At 39.7% G+C, this 17,446-nt stretch overlaps 1 protein-coding gene across 1 annotated transcript in view; it reads right to left on the bottom strand.

The window, feature by feature from the left end:
- Positions 1-17,446, bottom strand: part of KIAA0825 (KIAA0825 ortholog) — a 284,840-nt gene that overhangs the window by 194,945 nt on the left and 72,449 nt on the right. The window contains exons 10-11 of the mRNA XM_067568905.1: positions 16,882-17,072; positions 13,356-13,538 (exon numbers count right to left, since the gene is read on the bottom strand). Of these exons, the coding sequence (XP_067425006.1) occupies positions 13,356-13,538; positions 16,882-17,072 (374 nt within the window). The remainder of the gene's footprint in view (positions 1-13,355; positions 13,539-16,881; positions 17,073-17,446) is intronic.

Below are 17,446 nucleotides of genomic sequence, written 5' to 3'. Positions count from 1 at the left end.
TGTTAAATACAGTTCCTCAGAACTCTCTTAATGTCAAGCAGGTGGCAGAGACTTTTGGATTCTGAGTTATGAGGTTTGGGAAAACAAACTTCTCAGCAATTTTCAAAATTGATGTGGAAACCTGTGATCGCTTTAAGGAAGCATATTGTCTAAATGTAACATCATCTTTAAATATTATAAAGAATGGAGTGTCTACTAATAATGCAATAATCCTTTGGTGCCAGCAGTTCTCAGTGTCCACTGCTGGCAATGTAATTCTTGCCAGAAAGAAAATGTAACTCTGTGCCAGACAGTTTAATTCAACTATTTTTCTGACAGAAGTATAGTAATAGCTAGTAGAAAAGTTGTTTTGACTATAAGATATATTAAGGCAGCTGCCTATAGTCTCAAAGAGGTTGATAGCATCTGTGAGAGTATTTAATACCACAGCAAGATCCCAAGTTACAGTAGTTTTATTCTGCCTTAAAGTATGACAAGGTGAAAATTGATCTTGCAAGCCTCAATGCAGGTGTGAAATGATGAGATGCCTACGAGATACTAATGGCGTTTCCCTGTAGATTTTGAAGGACTTGGTGATCTAAACAATTTAGAATTATGGATAATATGCAGTTGCATGAGCTGTAACTTGTTTTTCTTAAAATATAGAGAAGTACTTCCAACTGCTAAAATGAATGGCAATTATTTTTTACTTAACAGATTGGACAATGAAGAAAAGAAAAGAAAAAGAAAAAGAAAAGAAAGCTGAAATCTCTAAATTCTCTCAGCAGTCATACTATCATCTTGAATTTTTAATTTGTAATAACATCTCCTGATGTCTAATACAGGATCATCTGAAGGAGGGCAATTAGATCTTTTTCATCATCTTCAGCAACAGAGGGACCTGGTGACTTATTGTCAACATGAGGCAACTGAAAACCACTCTTCTCTGCTTTGAGCTCCCCTAAGTAGATCACAGAGGGCAATCTCTATTTTGAGGGATTAAGTGGGACTTTAGTTGTGCATAGACCTTTTGCTGGCCTTCTCAATAGGAGAGAATTTTACTCTGTAAGCATACAAGAGAATTAAGGGTACAATTAAATCCAGTTATCCACTGCCCTATCAAGATATACACGCTGCCAAGGTTTGCTAAAAGGAAATTCTTGTCATGTGAAAAATATGAAGGGAATTCTAGATATCTAAGGGTTTCAAAACATCTTGAGAATACACCACTTCCCTGATGTGGTTTATTGATTTAAGTGCACATTTCAGCTGTCCAAAGAAATACAGATGGTTATTACTATCACTTAGGTATGGGATATTAGATACATCCTTTTGTCAAATTGTTCACATTATATGTTAGATTGCTGTGATGTGGCTTGGGCACTTTGTAACATGGTGCACCCACTGGAGACACGTTTCGGTTGTATTTGGGTTTGTTTATACTCTAAGAGGATAATCCATGAAGAATTATCTCCTGTGTCTGGAACTGGTTTTAGTGTAGCAACAGTTGGAGGCTCAGAAGAGAGAGGAGAAAAAATGTTCCTTCCTCTGCTGCTAGATTAACTGAATTGCTGTTTAACCAGATCATTTTGAACTGGACAAGAGCTAATGAACTGGAGAAGGGGTTGAAAGAATTCATTTAAATGAAATTCTACTCTACTAGGAAATATAATTTATAAATTTTGCATTTTATGGTGTCTGTAGAATGGTAAAGGTGTTCTTTAAACTATTTGAAGGATACAAATTGTCTTTAGTTTAATCCTGTAAATTGTAGAATGCCTCCCGAAAAGTGCTGAATGATCACAACTCCTTTTGAATACTCAAAGGTTTAACCATAAAAGAAAAAGTTCTGTAGTGCATAGTTTCTCAACCTGTGGTACACGTACCACTGGGGGTACACGAGACACAGGTAGGGGGTACCCAGGAAAAAACAGAGTGAAGGGGACGTGGGCGGCAGCTGCCGACTTCTGGGGAAGCCAGGTGGCAGCAGCCCGCTTCCCACCTGGTCCCAGCTCCCAGATGCAAGGTGTGTGGCAGGCCCCGGCTTCTGGGGAAGGCGGGCAGCAGCCCCCAGCTTCCCGTCCAGTCACAGCTCCCAGCTGGGAGGCAGGCAGCAGCTGCCACAGTCCTGGGTAGTCCCAGCTGAAGCTGCCCGCTTCCTGCCCGGTCGAGGGACAGCCTCCAGTGCCCTGGCTTGAAGACAGGCAGCAGCCGCCTGCCCACATCCCTGCGTCCCAGCCGGCACGGAAGCCTCCTCTGCCCCAGCTCGGATTGCCCAGGTGGCTGCCCCCGGCCCTGGCTCAAAGTCCAGTGCCCAGAAATATTGTCAATTTCACTGCTCTAGCTGAGCAGTGAAATTGACAACTATAACAGTCCCAGATTTCACCAGTTACCCTCTTTTCCTGTTTCTCTCTCTCTCGCCCCCCTTCCCTGTCTCTCTCTCATCCCTTCCTCCTCTCATATCTATGGCATAAAATTTGGCACAGCGCTTTATGTTCCCCAGCACTGGCATGCCGCTCAAAGCTGCCTAGCTTTGGCCAACATCACCTCTAGCCCAGGTACATACCTGAGTTGCTCACTCCTGGTGTAAAGATGGTAACCCTTCCCACACTAGATCTGACATATCACAGCCTTATATACTCAGCCCTTCTTCCAACATATGGCTCACATTAGTCTGTAAATATAAAATCCTATGGAAAATTGAGTGTTAGGGTACTTATTACAATTTTTAGAAGTTAGAGGTTACTTGCTACTTAAAAGGTTGAGAAACACTGCTGTAGTGCATGATTTGAGACCCATTACTCCCTAACCTGGATTATTTTCAATGAATTTGATTGTCTAATGTTTGATAGATTTTGTACTTTTTAAAAACAATTGCCAATAGGTCTCCAGAAATCCAGTTTGTATTTATGGTGTTTCCTATGTTTTTAAAAAAGCAGATAAACATACTCCATCATGTGGCATCATATTGTCACCCACATGGCTCATCAGCAGGATCAACCTTTAGATCCACTGAACAGACCTCGGCTACTTATGCTAATTGAGTATCTGACAGCAGTAAGAGTCATCCTCTATAGTTGGACTAGCAATAGAAGGGAATGAGACACACCACTTGCAAGCAGGTTTCACAGATATTTGCTGACAGCAGAGGAATGGTGAAATTCAGGACTCCTGAGTTCCATTTCAGGCTCTGGAGGGGCGTATGCACCAGTAGACATAGATTCTTCTACCCGTTTCCCTCAAGCTTCACCTCTTCTGTCCCATCCCCTGCCCAACCTGTCCCTGTTACAAGCCTTTAGTCCCAGTCTCCACTCCTCAGGCATCTCATCCTAATCCCAGTCTCCTTGCCCACTCAACCCTAGTCTCCCTCTCTAGACTCTTTTCCAAGTCCCAGTTTCCCTCCAACTCCATTCTGTCCCTCTCCCCAAACTCAGCTACAGTCTCCTTTCCCAGCCAGTCACAGATTCTTCCTAACAGCTCCTTGGCCTATCTGTCTCTCTCCTCCCGTCACTCCAACTGACTCCCAGTGTCCCTCAGTGTCCTTGCTCAACCAGTTCCAGATTGTCCTCCCTCCAGTCTCCCAGGCAGTCCTAATGTCCCCCACCTCCCCTTTTTAGCTCCCCCTCACATTTACTCTTCCCACTTTATTTTCCCCAAACCCCACATCCCAATCAACTTCTTTCCCTTTCCCTGATCTGGCGTTTGTTCCCGCTGCATTCAAATCAGATTCCTTCCTCCTCCACACTGCCTGGGTGTCAACAAGGGGGTCATTGAGAGCACAGGAAAGACAGACTCACTGCTCTTAGTTCTGGTGCTCAGCCCAGCCCCACCCCACTCTGTCCCAGAGCATTTAGGATCAGCAATTACAGCGAAAGTCCCTCTGCGTATGTCTACACAGCAACTAGACATCAGTGGCTGGCCCGTTCTAGCTAACTTGGACTCAAGAGGCTCGGCTGTTGCAGGGCTGTTTCATTGCTGTGTAGACTTCTGGGCTCAGGCTGGAGCTTGGGCTCTAGGACTCTGTGGGGTGGGAAGGTCCCAGAACTTGGGCTCCAGCCCGAACCTGGAAGTCTACACAGCAACGGAACAGCCCCGTAGCCTGACTCCCATGAGCTCAAATTGGCTGAATGGGCCAGCTGCAGGTTTTTCTTTGCCCTGTCAGCTGGAGCATGCTCAGTTGTCCTGTGAGAATGATGTATATGTAATTCGTTCACGTGTAGGAGCTGTTAGGGGGTGGAGCAATGAAGATGGAATCTTTGGAGACATTAGCTGTTAAAATCTAAGAAAGCTCTAATGAGTATATGCAAACTGCAATTTTGCAAAGGCTTATCACTTGGGCAGATAGAGTTGAGCTGCTTCTCCCAGAAATGGCAAAGGACACATCCCTGACACAAAAGCCACCCCCTGCCAAATTTCAAGTTCTTCCTGCAAAGCATATGGGTGCTAGGGCATTTCAAAGAAATGGTTTGGAGCATATTTTAATATGGGCAAAAGAAAGTATATTTCCGTTAGCCTTGTTCTTGGAAATGGCTGAAACATTTTGGCTTAAATGTTCCAGAACAAATGAACCTGAGAGAGATATATGGCATACAAAATTTCAGGCCAAACAACTGAAGTTTTGCTAAGTTATAATCAACTTAATACAAGGTCTTATCATGGGAAGTGTTGGGCAACCTTAATAGGTGGTGCTACTAGCTCTACTTATAAAGCTTTTAGCCTCTACGCTCTGTATTGAATGCATGAATAACAATGTATCTCAGAATTTATTATGTTATTGCCTTAATATAGACAATATGTCATACTTATTAATTTAATTATTTTTTTAGTAAAGTAATTACCAAATTCTCAAGCTTGGTTTACATCAGATATCAAGAAACTCAATAAAAAAGTATATGTCCACATCATCCCCATCACCAGCCATACTCAGGTTTATGTCTACTACATATAATGATGTGGTAAAAGGTGTAACTTTTCCAGTCATATTCCAAGATAATTGTGAATCTGAACCAAGAGATTATTAAAAACAGGTTACTCCCATACATAAGGATATAATATGGCCTTAGGTACAATAAGACTTGTACAGGGGTTTTGTTGGCATCTCCGATAATCTTAGCAGTGATTGTAAAAGAGAAATATAATTTGTGAGCAATAAAATATTATTTTTGGTGACATGGTAGCAATACATATACAAAGGAAGGATTTGTGTAATATATACTGAGCCTTTGTCAAGCGATCTTGAATCACTATATCCAAACCTTTCTTCCATACTTCTGGAGACACTTAATATTTTCATCTAATAAACTTCCAAAGGATCATGTTAAATTCTGATGTGAAATTTTTTTGTGTGAACATTAATTTTTTTTATAGTTGCCAGTTAGAGATAAAAAGAGAATCTAATAATGCTTTAATAATTCAGTGCCAGATTTTTTGTAGAGAAGTCTGTCAAATTGCCAGAAGAGAATTCCTCTGGCATAGGGAAACTCGATGCTGTCACAAATGTGCTGGCTCTGGACCCTGTGTCTGCCACCTCACCTCCTCTGGCATAGGGAGTGTGCTGGAGGTAGATAATGGCCATGGCAGAGTTCTGCTCTGCTCCACCTATCCTCCACTGGTGTAGGATCTATGAAGGATCTTAAACCAAGGTTAGATCTGCCTGCCACAGTTCTAAGTGGTGATGGATTTGGGACTGTCCCTAAGAATCAGAGAACTGAGGCACAGGAGAGAATCTACCCTAAACTCACTAATCTGAAGATACATAGAGGATTATTTTCTTTCTCAACCATGTATTTTTGTTGTACTTCACCAACCTAAGACACAACCTTAATTCCTTTAATTCCTAAAATATAATTTCTTAGGCTGCTGTTTCCAAAGGCAGCACAGTTATTGGACAATTGGCTAGGAGACAATGTTCTGCTTTCAATAATTCCCTGATTACACCAACCTTTCTTGTGGGAAAGATGAGAGAGGAATCAGGATTAGATTAAATCTGGCAACAGCACGTAGTTCTTGCTTAGTACAAGAGAACTGAATGCGTAATTTAATAAGAATAATTTTATGCTGCAAATTTGGGGCATGGTAATTGTGAGAGTCATAATGTTGCCATTCATGTATTTTCCTTAAAGATGCTAAACAAATGTACACCTTCAATAAAGGAGAGATACACTTCCTCTCTCTCTCAATAAGTGTTGTTTAAGAAAATTGAACGAACTTTTATGATGTTTTTGAGAGGAGTGATATATCCCTTTTTTTTTCTTTTTTTTTTTTAGGAATTTTTGTAATAGAGAGTAAAAAAATGGATAAAACTTCAAATTGATATAATAATTGTGGAAGAATAACCATTTTAATGTAATGGATCTGATCTCAAAGTTTAAGAAGGAGACACTGCTATGTTACTGTTTGTTTGTTGGTTGGGTTTTTTTTGTTTTTGTTTTGTTTTTTGTATTGGTGTGGTATAGTTCATTAGAAAATAGAATTTACGTTTATATTTACCACAAAATATTTAAAATCAGGTGATGTCCACTTTAACTAGAAATCTGGTTTTTGAGCTTTTTGTTTATAATAGAGCTATGGGGGCAAACTGATTTTGGGATCTAAATACTGCCTTTTTTTTGTTTTGTTTCTGTAGCTTCATAAAAAATGTGTACTTTTCTAAGAAGAGCTCAGATAAATAATCAGATCATCTGCAAGAAGAATTTCCTTTTTGAATTCCCAGTATACCTTTGTGATCTGATAACTATAGCTAGATTTTCAATTACAATATCATATAAAAGGGATCAGTTTTCATTTGGTAAAATGGGAACCAGGTTAGAATCAGGATAATCATTCTCACTCAACCTCCCAACAATGCAACATCAAAACTTTACAGATTTATTGTGTATTTTTTTTTGTTATTGGCTTCCAATTAATTTAAAAGGAAAAGTTTTCTTAATTGTCCTTTTAAAATTGGTGTTAACTTATTGATTTCTGAAGGCTGTAAACTATGTCTGACACAAGCTGATGTTCTAGTAGCCTGTGTGACAAGATGAAAGATTTAGAAGTAGGGAACCACAGCCAAAACAAAGAATTCAAAAGGGTTATACATTATCAGAGGGTGGAATTAATATCTCTTGTCCTAGCAATCAATATTTTAGAGCACACTGGATGGTGGGGGTGTGTGCTTTGTTTTCATCTTCATTGCCCAAAAACCATGGACAAGTATTGGAACAACTGATATTTTTCCTTCCTTAGCAAAGAGTTACAAGTGATAAGTATTTTGTGAACCACTGTAGACCATATTTCATGCCTCAGTAGATATTTCCCAGATGAGCAAAGCAGAGGCATTTTCTCAGAGATTTTCTGATAGAAATATAGAAGTAGGCATTTGTGAGATCTAATGCGTGCCCTGCTTTGATGAGAATCTGATTACATATTCACAAAAATCAATTTAGGTTTGCAAAAATGAGTCGTGTCTACTTCATCTATCTATTGCTTCACTTGCAATTAATTTTATCTAAGTTTGAAAATGAATTAGAAACTACCTAACATATGGACATTTCCATTATACAGCCTTGATGATAAAGAAAACTGATGTGAGATCAATATTCTTTTATTTCAAATTATGCATAATCTCTAAAACTTTTTCTTCATCTTGTGAAATATGTACACTTCATTGACTAACAAACTCAGGGAATTTAATAAACAAACTCAGCATGTTAACTTTTTATGTAATATTGAATATAATTAGTGGATTAGGTTTAGTAAGAGTATACTAGCTGCAGTGCAACACACAATATAGAAAACTATCCAGATCTGAGATCTTATCTAGTTTTAAGAATAAAGACCTAGGAATGCACATTTCCTAGATTAACAATAGCAAATCACCTTCTTTAGCCATCACACAATATGTATAATATTTTATAATCATTTGTTACATATATAATTTCAGTTTTAATATTTTTCTATAAAGCTGTGACAAACCATGAAATCTGATATTTTCACCATGGTCAACCCATGAAATCTGTGGGTTTTGTGATTTGCAGAAGGCCTTATTGTTGTATTAAATGACTCAACTGTGATGAAGTGGGAGTTCTGTCTGTACCATTTCTGAATTATGGATGATTTTATGAAATTCTGTCATGAAATTACTGTGTCACTGAAAACCTATAAATATGTGGATCCACCATGAATTAGCAGGGTTGTGTTATGTCTCCAGCCTGGGAGAGAATAGTGTGTCATTGGCACTCAACGATTGTCTATTCAAGGTAAAACACTTTGGGACAATAGCTTTGTCCTACCTGGGAGAAGATACTTCCACCTTTTGTCTGAAGAGAGGGTGGGGTTTGGAAGTAATGGAAAATCATCAAAGGCAGAACAAAAGAAGCAGGTGACCCTAGTAGGAGTCTATAAATGGACTCTCAGAGGGAAAATGAGAGAGGAGAGAGCCATTTTGCACCAGAGTATGTCAGGGAAAGGAAGTGTGGGGCAGGGAAGAGCAAGGTCACAGAAGCTAGATAAAGGGTTCCACAAGCAAGAGAGAGACTAGCTAGCATGCAACAGCCTCCATGAGGAGTGCCTGCCTCCCTTCCTGAACCCAGATGGTTTCCCAAGGACTCACAAGGGAAGGGTGAGCTAGAAAGTGAGGGACATTATGTTTAGGTTGTTTTATTGTTTTGTTTGGTCTGTACTCTCTTCTGCTTTATCTATTAAATTAAGAGCATAAAGTTGTTAGATTGTGCAAAGTGTGTGGGTATTGACTTTTCACAACTACTATATAACCCTGTGGGAGTTAAACTGTAAACCAGAAGCTTCACGCCTTTGGGGAGGAGTTATGGGAGTAGGTTGTGTTTAAGTACTGGGAAGTCTGAAGGATCAGTGCTGCACCCAGAGAGGTTAGGCAGTGGGAAAGCCAGGTTCCAGCACTCAGAGTGCAGGAGTGCCAGACAGAAAGTCTGCACCCTGATAGCATGCCTAGGGACCCTAAGAATGGGGTAGATGCTGGAGTTCATTTGGGCTCCAGGGGCTAGAAACATCCTGGGGATATCCAGAGCACTGAGGCTTGGATTCTCCTCACAGCAGTCCTAGTGAATGGTCAGGAAGCATCTGTGACACCTTTGTATGTTAGCATGGTGAGATTTTGATCTAAAGCAAATCAGTTTACTCTACTGAGATTTATTATATGCTTAAAACATTGTATTTTTTTCTGATTTTGAAACACAGCATGTAAAATTCCAAATATAACCCAGTCCATGCCATTCTCTCTTTATTGCCCCTTTCTGTTAGAGTCCTCCAATTTTTCAAGTTAGTAGGTCACTCTTTGTAACTCAGGATACAGGGAAAATCTTTAAACAATAGGAATTAGCAGAGTGCAATCACCTTGATCACCTTAATCGATCGGTTTTTCAGCCTTCGTATAGACTACGCCGATCACAATATGCCTTCTATTCTTCTCTTATCCTGGCCTTTCTTCTCCATGTGCAGCCATGCCTTTTCATGACAAAGTCTTCCCATCTCTTTGGAGGTCAGCAACAGCTGCAGTCCATCACTTGTCAGTCAGCCTAGTTATATGCCCGGCCCATCTCATTTTATTGAACCTGTTTTCAACAACTATGTCCTGCACTCCACCCTGCAGTCTGATCACTTCCTTGGAGATTCAGTTGTGGATTGAAATCCCCAGAATTCTTCTTTCTATTGCCCTCTCTGTGAAGGACAGTTGTGGCTCCTCTATCTTCATTAGTGCCCATGTTTCACTACCGTACAACACTGCTGGCCATACTGTTGAGTTGAAGAGTCTGGCACATGACTGATTTTTCCTCGGAGGACATCCTTGATAGAATTAACTGTGCGCCAACCAACTTTCTTTCTTCATGAGAGTTTGCCTTCCTGATTGTGCTGCATATTAATTTCTTGGCCCAAGTAGACATGTTGTTCAACTTCTTCTATTTGGTCTCCCTTAACTGTTATTTGGGCTTTTGGCAGGGCATCAGACCGCATAAATTTTGTTTTGGAGCTGTTGATTTTCAGTCTGATTTGGCTGCTTTTTGTATTGAGTTCTCACAGCATTTTCTGTATCATTTAATACAGTTTCAGCAATCAACATGATATTGTCCGCAAATCTGAGATGATTTAACTGATCTCCATTGACGTTGACTCCACTCTTCCAGTTCATCAGCCTCATTACCATTTTGAAGCAGGCTATGAAGACACAGGTTATGTAGGCACAGACTGTGAAACCGTGTTTTCTTGCTTCACTCTGTGAGAGTTTACAGCACTGCATTGATCTCAATGCTGTTGAGCGCTTTTTCACAGTCAACGAAGGCAATGCATAAAGGGAATTTGCATTGCCTTGAGCACTCCCATAGCTGGTTTAAGGTGAAAATACGGTCCATTGTACTGACATTCCTTTGAAAACCTGCCTGCTCTCTCAGCTGCTGCTCATCCAGACTCTGAGAGAGTCAGTTTGTTACTATTTTAGTGAATAGCATGTAGACATGTGACAGCAGGCATATTGGATGATAGTTCTTTAGATCTTCATAGTTGCCCTTCTTGTGCATTAAAATTATGTTACACTTCTTCCAGCTAGATGGTATATTTTGCATTTCCAACTAGTGGCTAACCCTCTGAGCAAGGATTTCCCAGAGGTCTTGGCTCTTATCATTTTGGTTGTCAACCCATCTTTTCCTGGAGCTTTTCCGTCCTTCAATTGCTAATTCCATGTTGAACTTCACTGACGAGGACTGGGAGTACACGCTCATTGGTCTGCTGAAGTGTTGGTAACAGGACATTTATTTGGGATGTGAACAGTTTGGTGAAAAATCTTTGCAGACCGCTTCCATCACTGTTCTATCTATTACTGCTTTTCTGTCCTCGTTCTTCAACACTATTATTGTCAACCTGAACAGCATCAATTCCTGTTTGCATTTTTTGAGGCTTCTGAGATCTTCAGCCATCTTTAAGAGCCTTTCATTTTGATACTTCTTGAAGTTCCCCTTTAGTCTTCTTATCATCTTACAGAGAAAGCAGTACTTGAGTTTGACTTCACATTCCTCCACTTCTCTAGCAAGTTCCTCGTTTCCTCTGAGATTCTTCCCTTTGCTCTTTTTGGTCTTTCTTTCTCGGCTAATTTCATGCATTGCCTCATCTTAGCAGCAAAGGTTTTATAATCCTTGTTGCAGATCTCTGTGAGACTCCAGTCTTCCTTCAAAATGTTCACTTTCAAGATTGCTGCATCAAATATTTTCGGCCACTGTCTCTGATTTTTCATCTGTAGCGTTTTCTTCTTCATCTTTTCATTGAAGTTAAACCTTGCTCTAAGCAACTCCTGGTGTTAAATGATGGAACCACTGAAATGTTTTGATAATGCATCACTTATCTATCAGAATATAGTCAATCTCATTCTTGTTCTTTGCATTTGGCACAATCTATGTCTACCTCCTCTTGGCCTTCTTCTTAAAACAGATATTGCCAATGAACATTTCTTTCATTTCTGCCAAAGTTACCAGTTGCTTTCCTAGTGGATTCTGTTTGCCTATTGCTGTATCTTTCAATGAACTTTTTGCCTTATTTCCCTCTTCCAGTCTTGGTGCTGAAGTCTCCCATCACAATTGTATATGTGGAATTTTGAGCAAGAGTTTCCTGGAGCTCCTGACAGAATTCTTCCACATCATTATCTTCACTTGTGCTTGTGGGAGCATAGATCTGGATAATCTTGAATGTGCTGTTCTTGTTCAGTTGGAGATTTAGTACTCCAGTGCGTGATGACTTAAACTTAACAGGAGATAATTTTTGAAGACCATTCCTTGTTGATGATAAAACTGATCACTGAAGACCACTGATGCCTCCAATGGTCCTCGTGGTGGTGTTTCTGTCTCTCCACTTCACTTCTATCTCCTTTCTTCATCATGTTTCGCAGACACTAAGGACATCACCTTCTCCTCCATTAGATGGTTGATCGAGTCATCCCTTGTCAGTGTCCTGCACTGTGAGGGCAGTCCTTTTTCTTTCTGGTGGCCTAGCCCTTGAGATTCTTTGCAATCTTACATCTATTGAACTCCACAATGATGCCATATAAAGTATTGTTTTAGCTATTTCTTCCACCACCCACTGGCTATGCTGTCAATGGCATATTTACCTCCTCAACTTAGCTGACAGCCAACCTCAAGAAGGAGGACAACTGTCCCCTCCCGGGCTTAGCAGTCTGACACCTTAATAGCACCTACTGGAGAATACACTGCACTATCATTGCTGTCAGACAAGCCAGTCACTCCTGCGCCACTTTGAGGCATTGAGTTAGGATTTGCAGCAGAGTGTGATACAGCAACTAAAAGGACAGACTACATTTTGCTTTTGAGGACACAACACTTAGATGTTACAACAACCTAACAAGTGATAAAAGCACCACTTTAGTTAGAAGACCCAACATACATAGACAAAAAACAGGACTCCCTCCTCCTATTATTTCCCATAGTTGTCTCCTACTGTAATAAAATAAAGAACAGTCTCAAAGCCTCTCGGCTCTTTGGTTTTTTTCAAAATTTGGTGTCTCACTTTAATGCCTGGCTCTTACACAAAACAATTTGGATGAAATCCTGGCCCCACTGAAGGCAATGGCATAACTCACATGTAACATCAGCGTAGGTCAAATCCTATTTTGGTGGCAATTATGAGTTCTAAAGATATATTCTCCTAAGATTAAGCTTTGCAAACATTTGTTCTTTACAAATATATTTGAGACTTACTGAAGCACAACAGCTTCCTATGTGTCAAGTAATCAGAGAATCAGTTCAATGAATTATTTCAAGAAGTCCAATAATTCCAGATGTATGGATAAAATATTTCAAATAGCAGACAAAGACATGAGAAGATACAATGACTGGAAGCTGAAGTTAGACAAATTACGTATGAAAATAAGGTGCAAGTTTCTAACAGTGAGAGTGATTAACTTTCCAAGGAATACAGAGGATTCTCCATCACTGAAGCCTTTACATCAAGAAAAGATATCATTCTAAAAAATATGCTCTAGCTCAATAAGAAATATCCACTTAATGAAGGAATCACTCAGTGACATTCTATGCTGTATGTTATGCAGGAGGTCGGATTGGATGATACTTTCTAGCTTCTATGAATCTATGGAAAAGTGTGCTGTCCAGGGGCTTGATTCAAATCCCATTAAACTTGGAAAGAATCTCATTGACTTCAATGGTATTTAAATAAGGCCTATACAGATTAATTCAAGACATCAATCAATCTACAGCAGTGGTCTCAATCTGTGTCCATAGTCTGCATTAATTTTACATTTTAACAAAAAACTTGTCTCATGGACCATGTACCCTTCCACAGGTTAGTTATATAAGCTATATGGTCAATTTTACCTTGTATTAAAATATTACCCTCATACTTACTCATATAGATTCTTCAAAGGTGCAGTTAAAATGGCAAGTGCAGACAGCAGATTGTTGCAGTGATTGTGTATTTTAAAGATCTTGGGATCTCTGTCTTTATGTGGATTCAAAAGTTCCTGCACTGAGCTGCAAGCTGACCACAGCATATTTTCAGTAGATAATAAAATTGCTGTGATATCAATTCTGTTGGGGAAAAAAAGGGTGAAAATGTCAGCCATGGAAGTAATCTGATGGTGAAATCTCCTCCGAATTATCAAGGCCAGAAAATACAAACTCCCTATTTGAAATGGGCTGGAATTGTTAAATGACATAAAGGCTCTCTGTAACTAATACACATTACAAACTAATAAATAATCCATTTCTGGTCAGAAGAAAACATTTTATTCAATTCTCTTAGAATCATAGAATATTAGAGTTGGAAGGGACCTCAGGAGGTCATCTAGTCCAACCCCCTGCTAAAAGCAGGACTAACCTCAGCTATATCATAGATAATATTTGACACTACACATCAAGATGGAGCTATATTTCTTGCTCTCCAACCATTGCTCCTGCTATTCCCCAGCATCTTCCCAGTTAATATCCACCCCTTTGTCCCCTAACCCACAACTCCCTTCCCACTTCCAGGTCACTCTCCAGGTCCACCTGCTACCCCTCCCTTGTCCTTGTCTAGCTCCCTGACCTTCTCTGTCACTTTCCAATATCTTTCTCCCACTGCCCCTTTGTCTCTTCCCAATATAAACACCATATTACCAATTTCTTTACACTATACAGGAAGCAGATACTCTGCAGGACTGATATGACCAATCTCTGCCACCGGATACTATATAAAAACTGCAAAACAACCTCCGTCACCAGTAATTGCTTAGCAAAGACAATGCTGCAATAGGAGACCTGTAGCAAAGTAAGGAGGTGGACAAGTGTGGGAAGCAATGCCTGTAGGAAACCCAAACGAGCAGAATCTTGTGCACCTTCTCCACCAATCTACAAGATATGGGAGGAAAGGTGTGGGACTCAATAATTCCATAGCCCTATTTTCCTTTCTCGAATGGATGGGTACCACAGTAACTCTGACTCCAGCAGACAGAGAAAATGCAGCTCCCACACAGACCAGGTGGTAATGGAACAGCACACACACACTAGCCAGCAGGAGACTATCAAATCATGGCTCTTCCCTCCTGCTTGTCTGAACTGTAGAAGGAAAAAAAACTTTGCATTTAAATTTTACTGGAGAATAGCAATTTAGTTTAAATAATATTACAGAATGGAACTGCAGTGCACAAGTCCAACTGGAAGGAATCACTAGCAACAGCTGAACTGATTTGCAGTCTGTGAACCTTTATAGGTTTCCAACTTACTGAGGCAAGAGGATATGACCTAGATCAGTTTTCAACTAGTAACCAGCTAGACAATGCCTGGCACAGAGTCACAGACCCTTGACCTAATTAAAATAAATAAAATTCAACATAAAATAATAGATATGCTGAAGTAAGAATATAAGTCAAACAAATGCATAACAACACAAAGGGCAAGATTTTCAAGGACATTAAGGCATCTAAAGATGCAGAGAGGCACCTAGTGGGATTTCCAAAAGTCTAACTTCTAGACACTCTAGTGCCCATCTGAATCTTTAGACACTTAAATACCTTTGAAAATCTGGACCAATGTGCACAAACAGCTCTCTAGCTTGGTCTCATGGGCTTATAATGTTGCTAGAAGTCCCTAGTAAAAATATAGTCTTATAAAAAACACTTATGCAATACATCGTAGTATGGATACATACTAACTATATTAATAGAATATATGTTTTTATTTTATGACTGCATAATTAACTTAGAGACAAAGCCAAAAATTACCATTTTAATGAGTGGAATAGAAGTTTATCTATAAATGGAATGTTCTGTTTATTAAAATAAACAAAACATTTCTTCCTGTCCAGTAATTTTAAATTTTAATCAGCTTCATGCAAAACTGAAAAATACCAGATACGTGAGGCAGTATAACAGAAATTATATATCCTGCAAATTATAGGAAAATTTGCAAGAAAATTATCAAGAAAGGTGTTTTTATGTCAGTAGATACAATAACTATGGTATTGTGTATTGGCTAATCCCACAAGACACAGTACCTGAGCATACATAAATACTCTCTAGGAGTATATCCTAATTATATTTAAGGATATAGAGAGACCTTATTACAAAGAACTTAGTACAGGAGTAAAACATAAACTAGAACTGGGAAAACTGGGAAATTCCCAGCTCTTCTATAGATTAAGAGACTTTGGACAAGTCATTTAGCCTCTCTGTGTCTCAATTTCCTCATCTGTAATATGGGATTTACAATACTTCTCTAATTCACAGGAATGTTGTAAGACTTAATTCACTGATGTTTGCAAAGTGCTTTATGAAATTCTTGGATGACAGGCACTTTAGAAATCCTCAGTACTGAGAGCAAATTTAAAATCTCATGGTCCATGTCTGCATCTACAGCCTTTAGCAGGAGGTGTGTGAGTATATTGTCCTAGATGGATTTAATGTCCATGAAGATGATTGATTCTCTTGATCTTAGTTTAAATCTCATGGCCACCATGATCACCATGGACCGTTTCACTTTCAGGATAAAAAATGATGGCATGTTTCAGTAAAGGGCAGGATGAGAGAAGCAGTTCACTTTTACTGATTACCCTAACCAAACAGGAGAATGAAAGGGAAGTCATAAGGGAGTACGGTGTTAGGACAAGTTTGCCGAAGGAGGTGCCTGCACTTTTATTGCTTCTAGACAGAGCCCTTGCAAAGTTTAGGAACCTCACAGAGTCTTCAGCTGGAGCAGGTGCCTGTCCTAGAGCTGCCAGAAGACTAGAGCCTTTAACTCACAAATCAATCCTTTGACCCCTCACCCAAAGCAATTCTTGTTGTCTGCATTTCCTTTTGTCTACTCAGGCTATGTCTTTACTGCCGGCGGCTGATCAACTTCCCTGAATCAACTGAGCGGTCAATGAAGACCCGCTCAGTCGATCCAGAAATCGACATATTAAGACCACCTCCTCAAGTAGCATAGCGCTGTGTCAACGGGAACGCTGTTCCTGTCGGCACAGTGCAGTGAAGACAGCATGCAGAAGAGAAACAGAGAAGTTGATGGGAGTTGTGCAAGTTTTTTGCGTAGCTTGCGTAACTCTGGTCAACTGCCGCCGAATCTCGGCAGTAACTGAAGACAAGCGCTCAGCCACTGCTTGGACCCCTCTTCATCAAGCCTCATGACCGCTGGCCATTTATGTGGCAGTTTTACAAAAGAGGAAGTTATGCAATCCCAATTATATACTGCATGATCACATAGTACATGGAGCCTACTGTATACTTAAATATCCCAGGTGAATTTTATTACAATAATCCTCATACGGATTATATACATTTATAATTTTTATATTCAAAGATATTTAAATTCAGGTAAACTACAACAAAACAACACATAATAGCCTGAGAACACACGCACTTTATCCACAAAAACAACCTGTTAATCATATTTGCATTACCTTATTTGTGGAGTTCTCTTGTAACTGGGATGGGCCTGAGAATATCTGCAGGCCAGCACAGCCAAAGATTTCTCCAGCACTTCTTTTAGAATCTCCTGGGCTAACTTGGGAGGTAGAACAGTCCACAGATCATGATGGAGAGCGCAGCAGAAATAATGCCACATCTGGACAGAGAATGAGCATCTTTCCCCCTGGCAAAACCACCACACATTAAACAATAGAAACACATCTTCCAAAATGTCAGCTTTGTTCCTGTGAATCTAATTAGTTCAGGCTGACAGGAAATAGCTGAAGAGTTTGAGACACTGGATGACCAAAAAAGATTCTTGACAAGATGTAAAATATCTTTATTGACAAAGAAACACATGTTCCATTTCAGTTACAAAACCAATACTCTGCCATAAAGCCAAACCACAAACATTTAACCTACTACTATATCCTTAATTAACCTACTTCTGACCTATTATTTTAATTTTACTTTAAGACTACACACAATATTTTGTAGTCACTAAACTAACCAGATTAGTTTAATAGATTGGCTCTCTCTTCTTAAACAAGAACCAAA

The sequence above is a fragment of the Emydura macquarii genome, unplaced genomic scaffold, assembly GCF_026122565.2.
Source record: "Emydura macquarii macquarii isolate MOO-44397 ecotype Brisbane River unplaced genomic scaffold, CSIRO-AGI_Emac_v2 contig_2897, whole genome shotgun sequence".
In the NCBI taxonomy this organism is placed as follows: domain Eukaryota; kingdom Metazoa; phylum Chordata; order Testudines; family Chelidae; genus Emydura; species Emydura macquarii.
The sequence above is the reverse complement of the archived record's forward strand: the minus strand, read 5'-3'. Positions and strand labels throughout refer to the sequence as shown.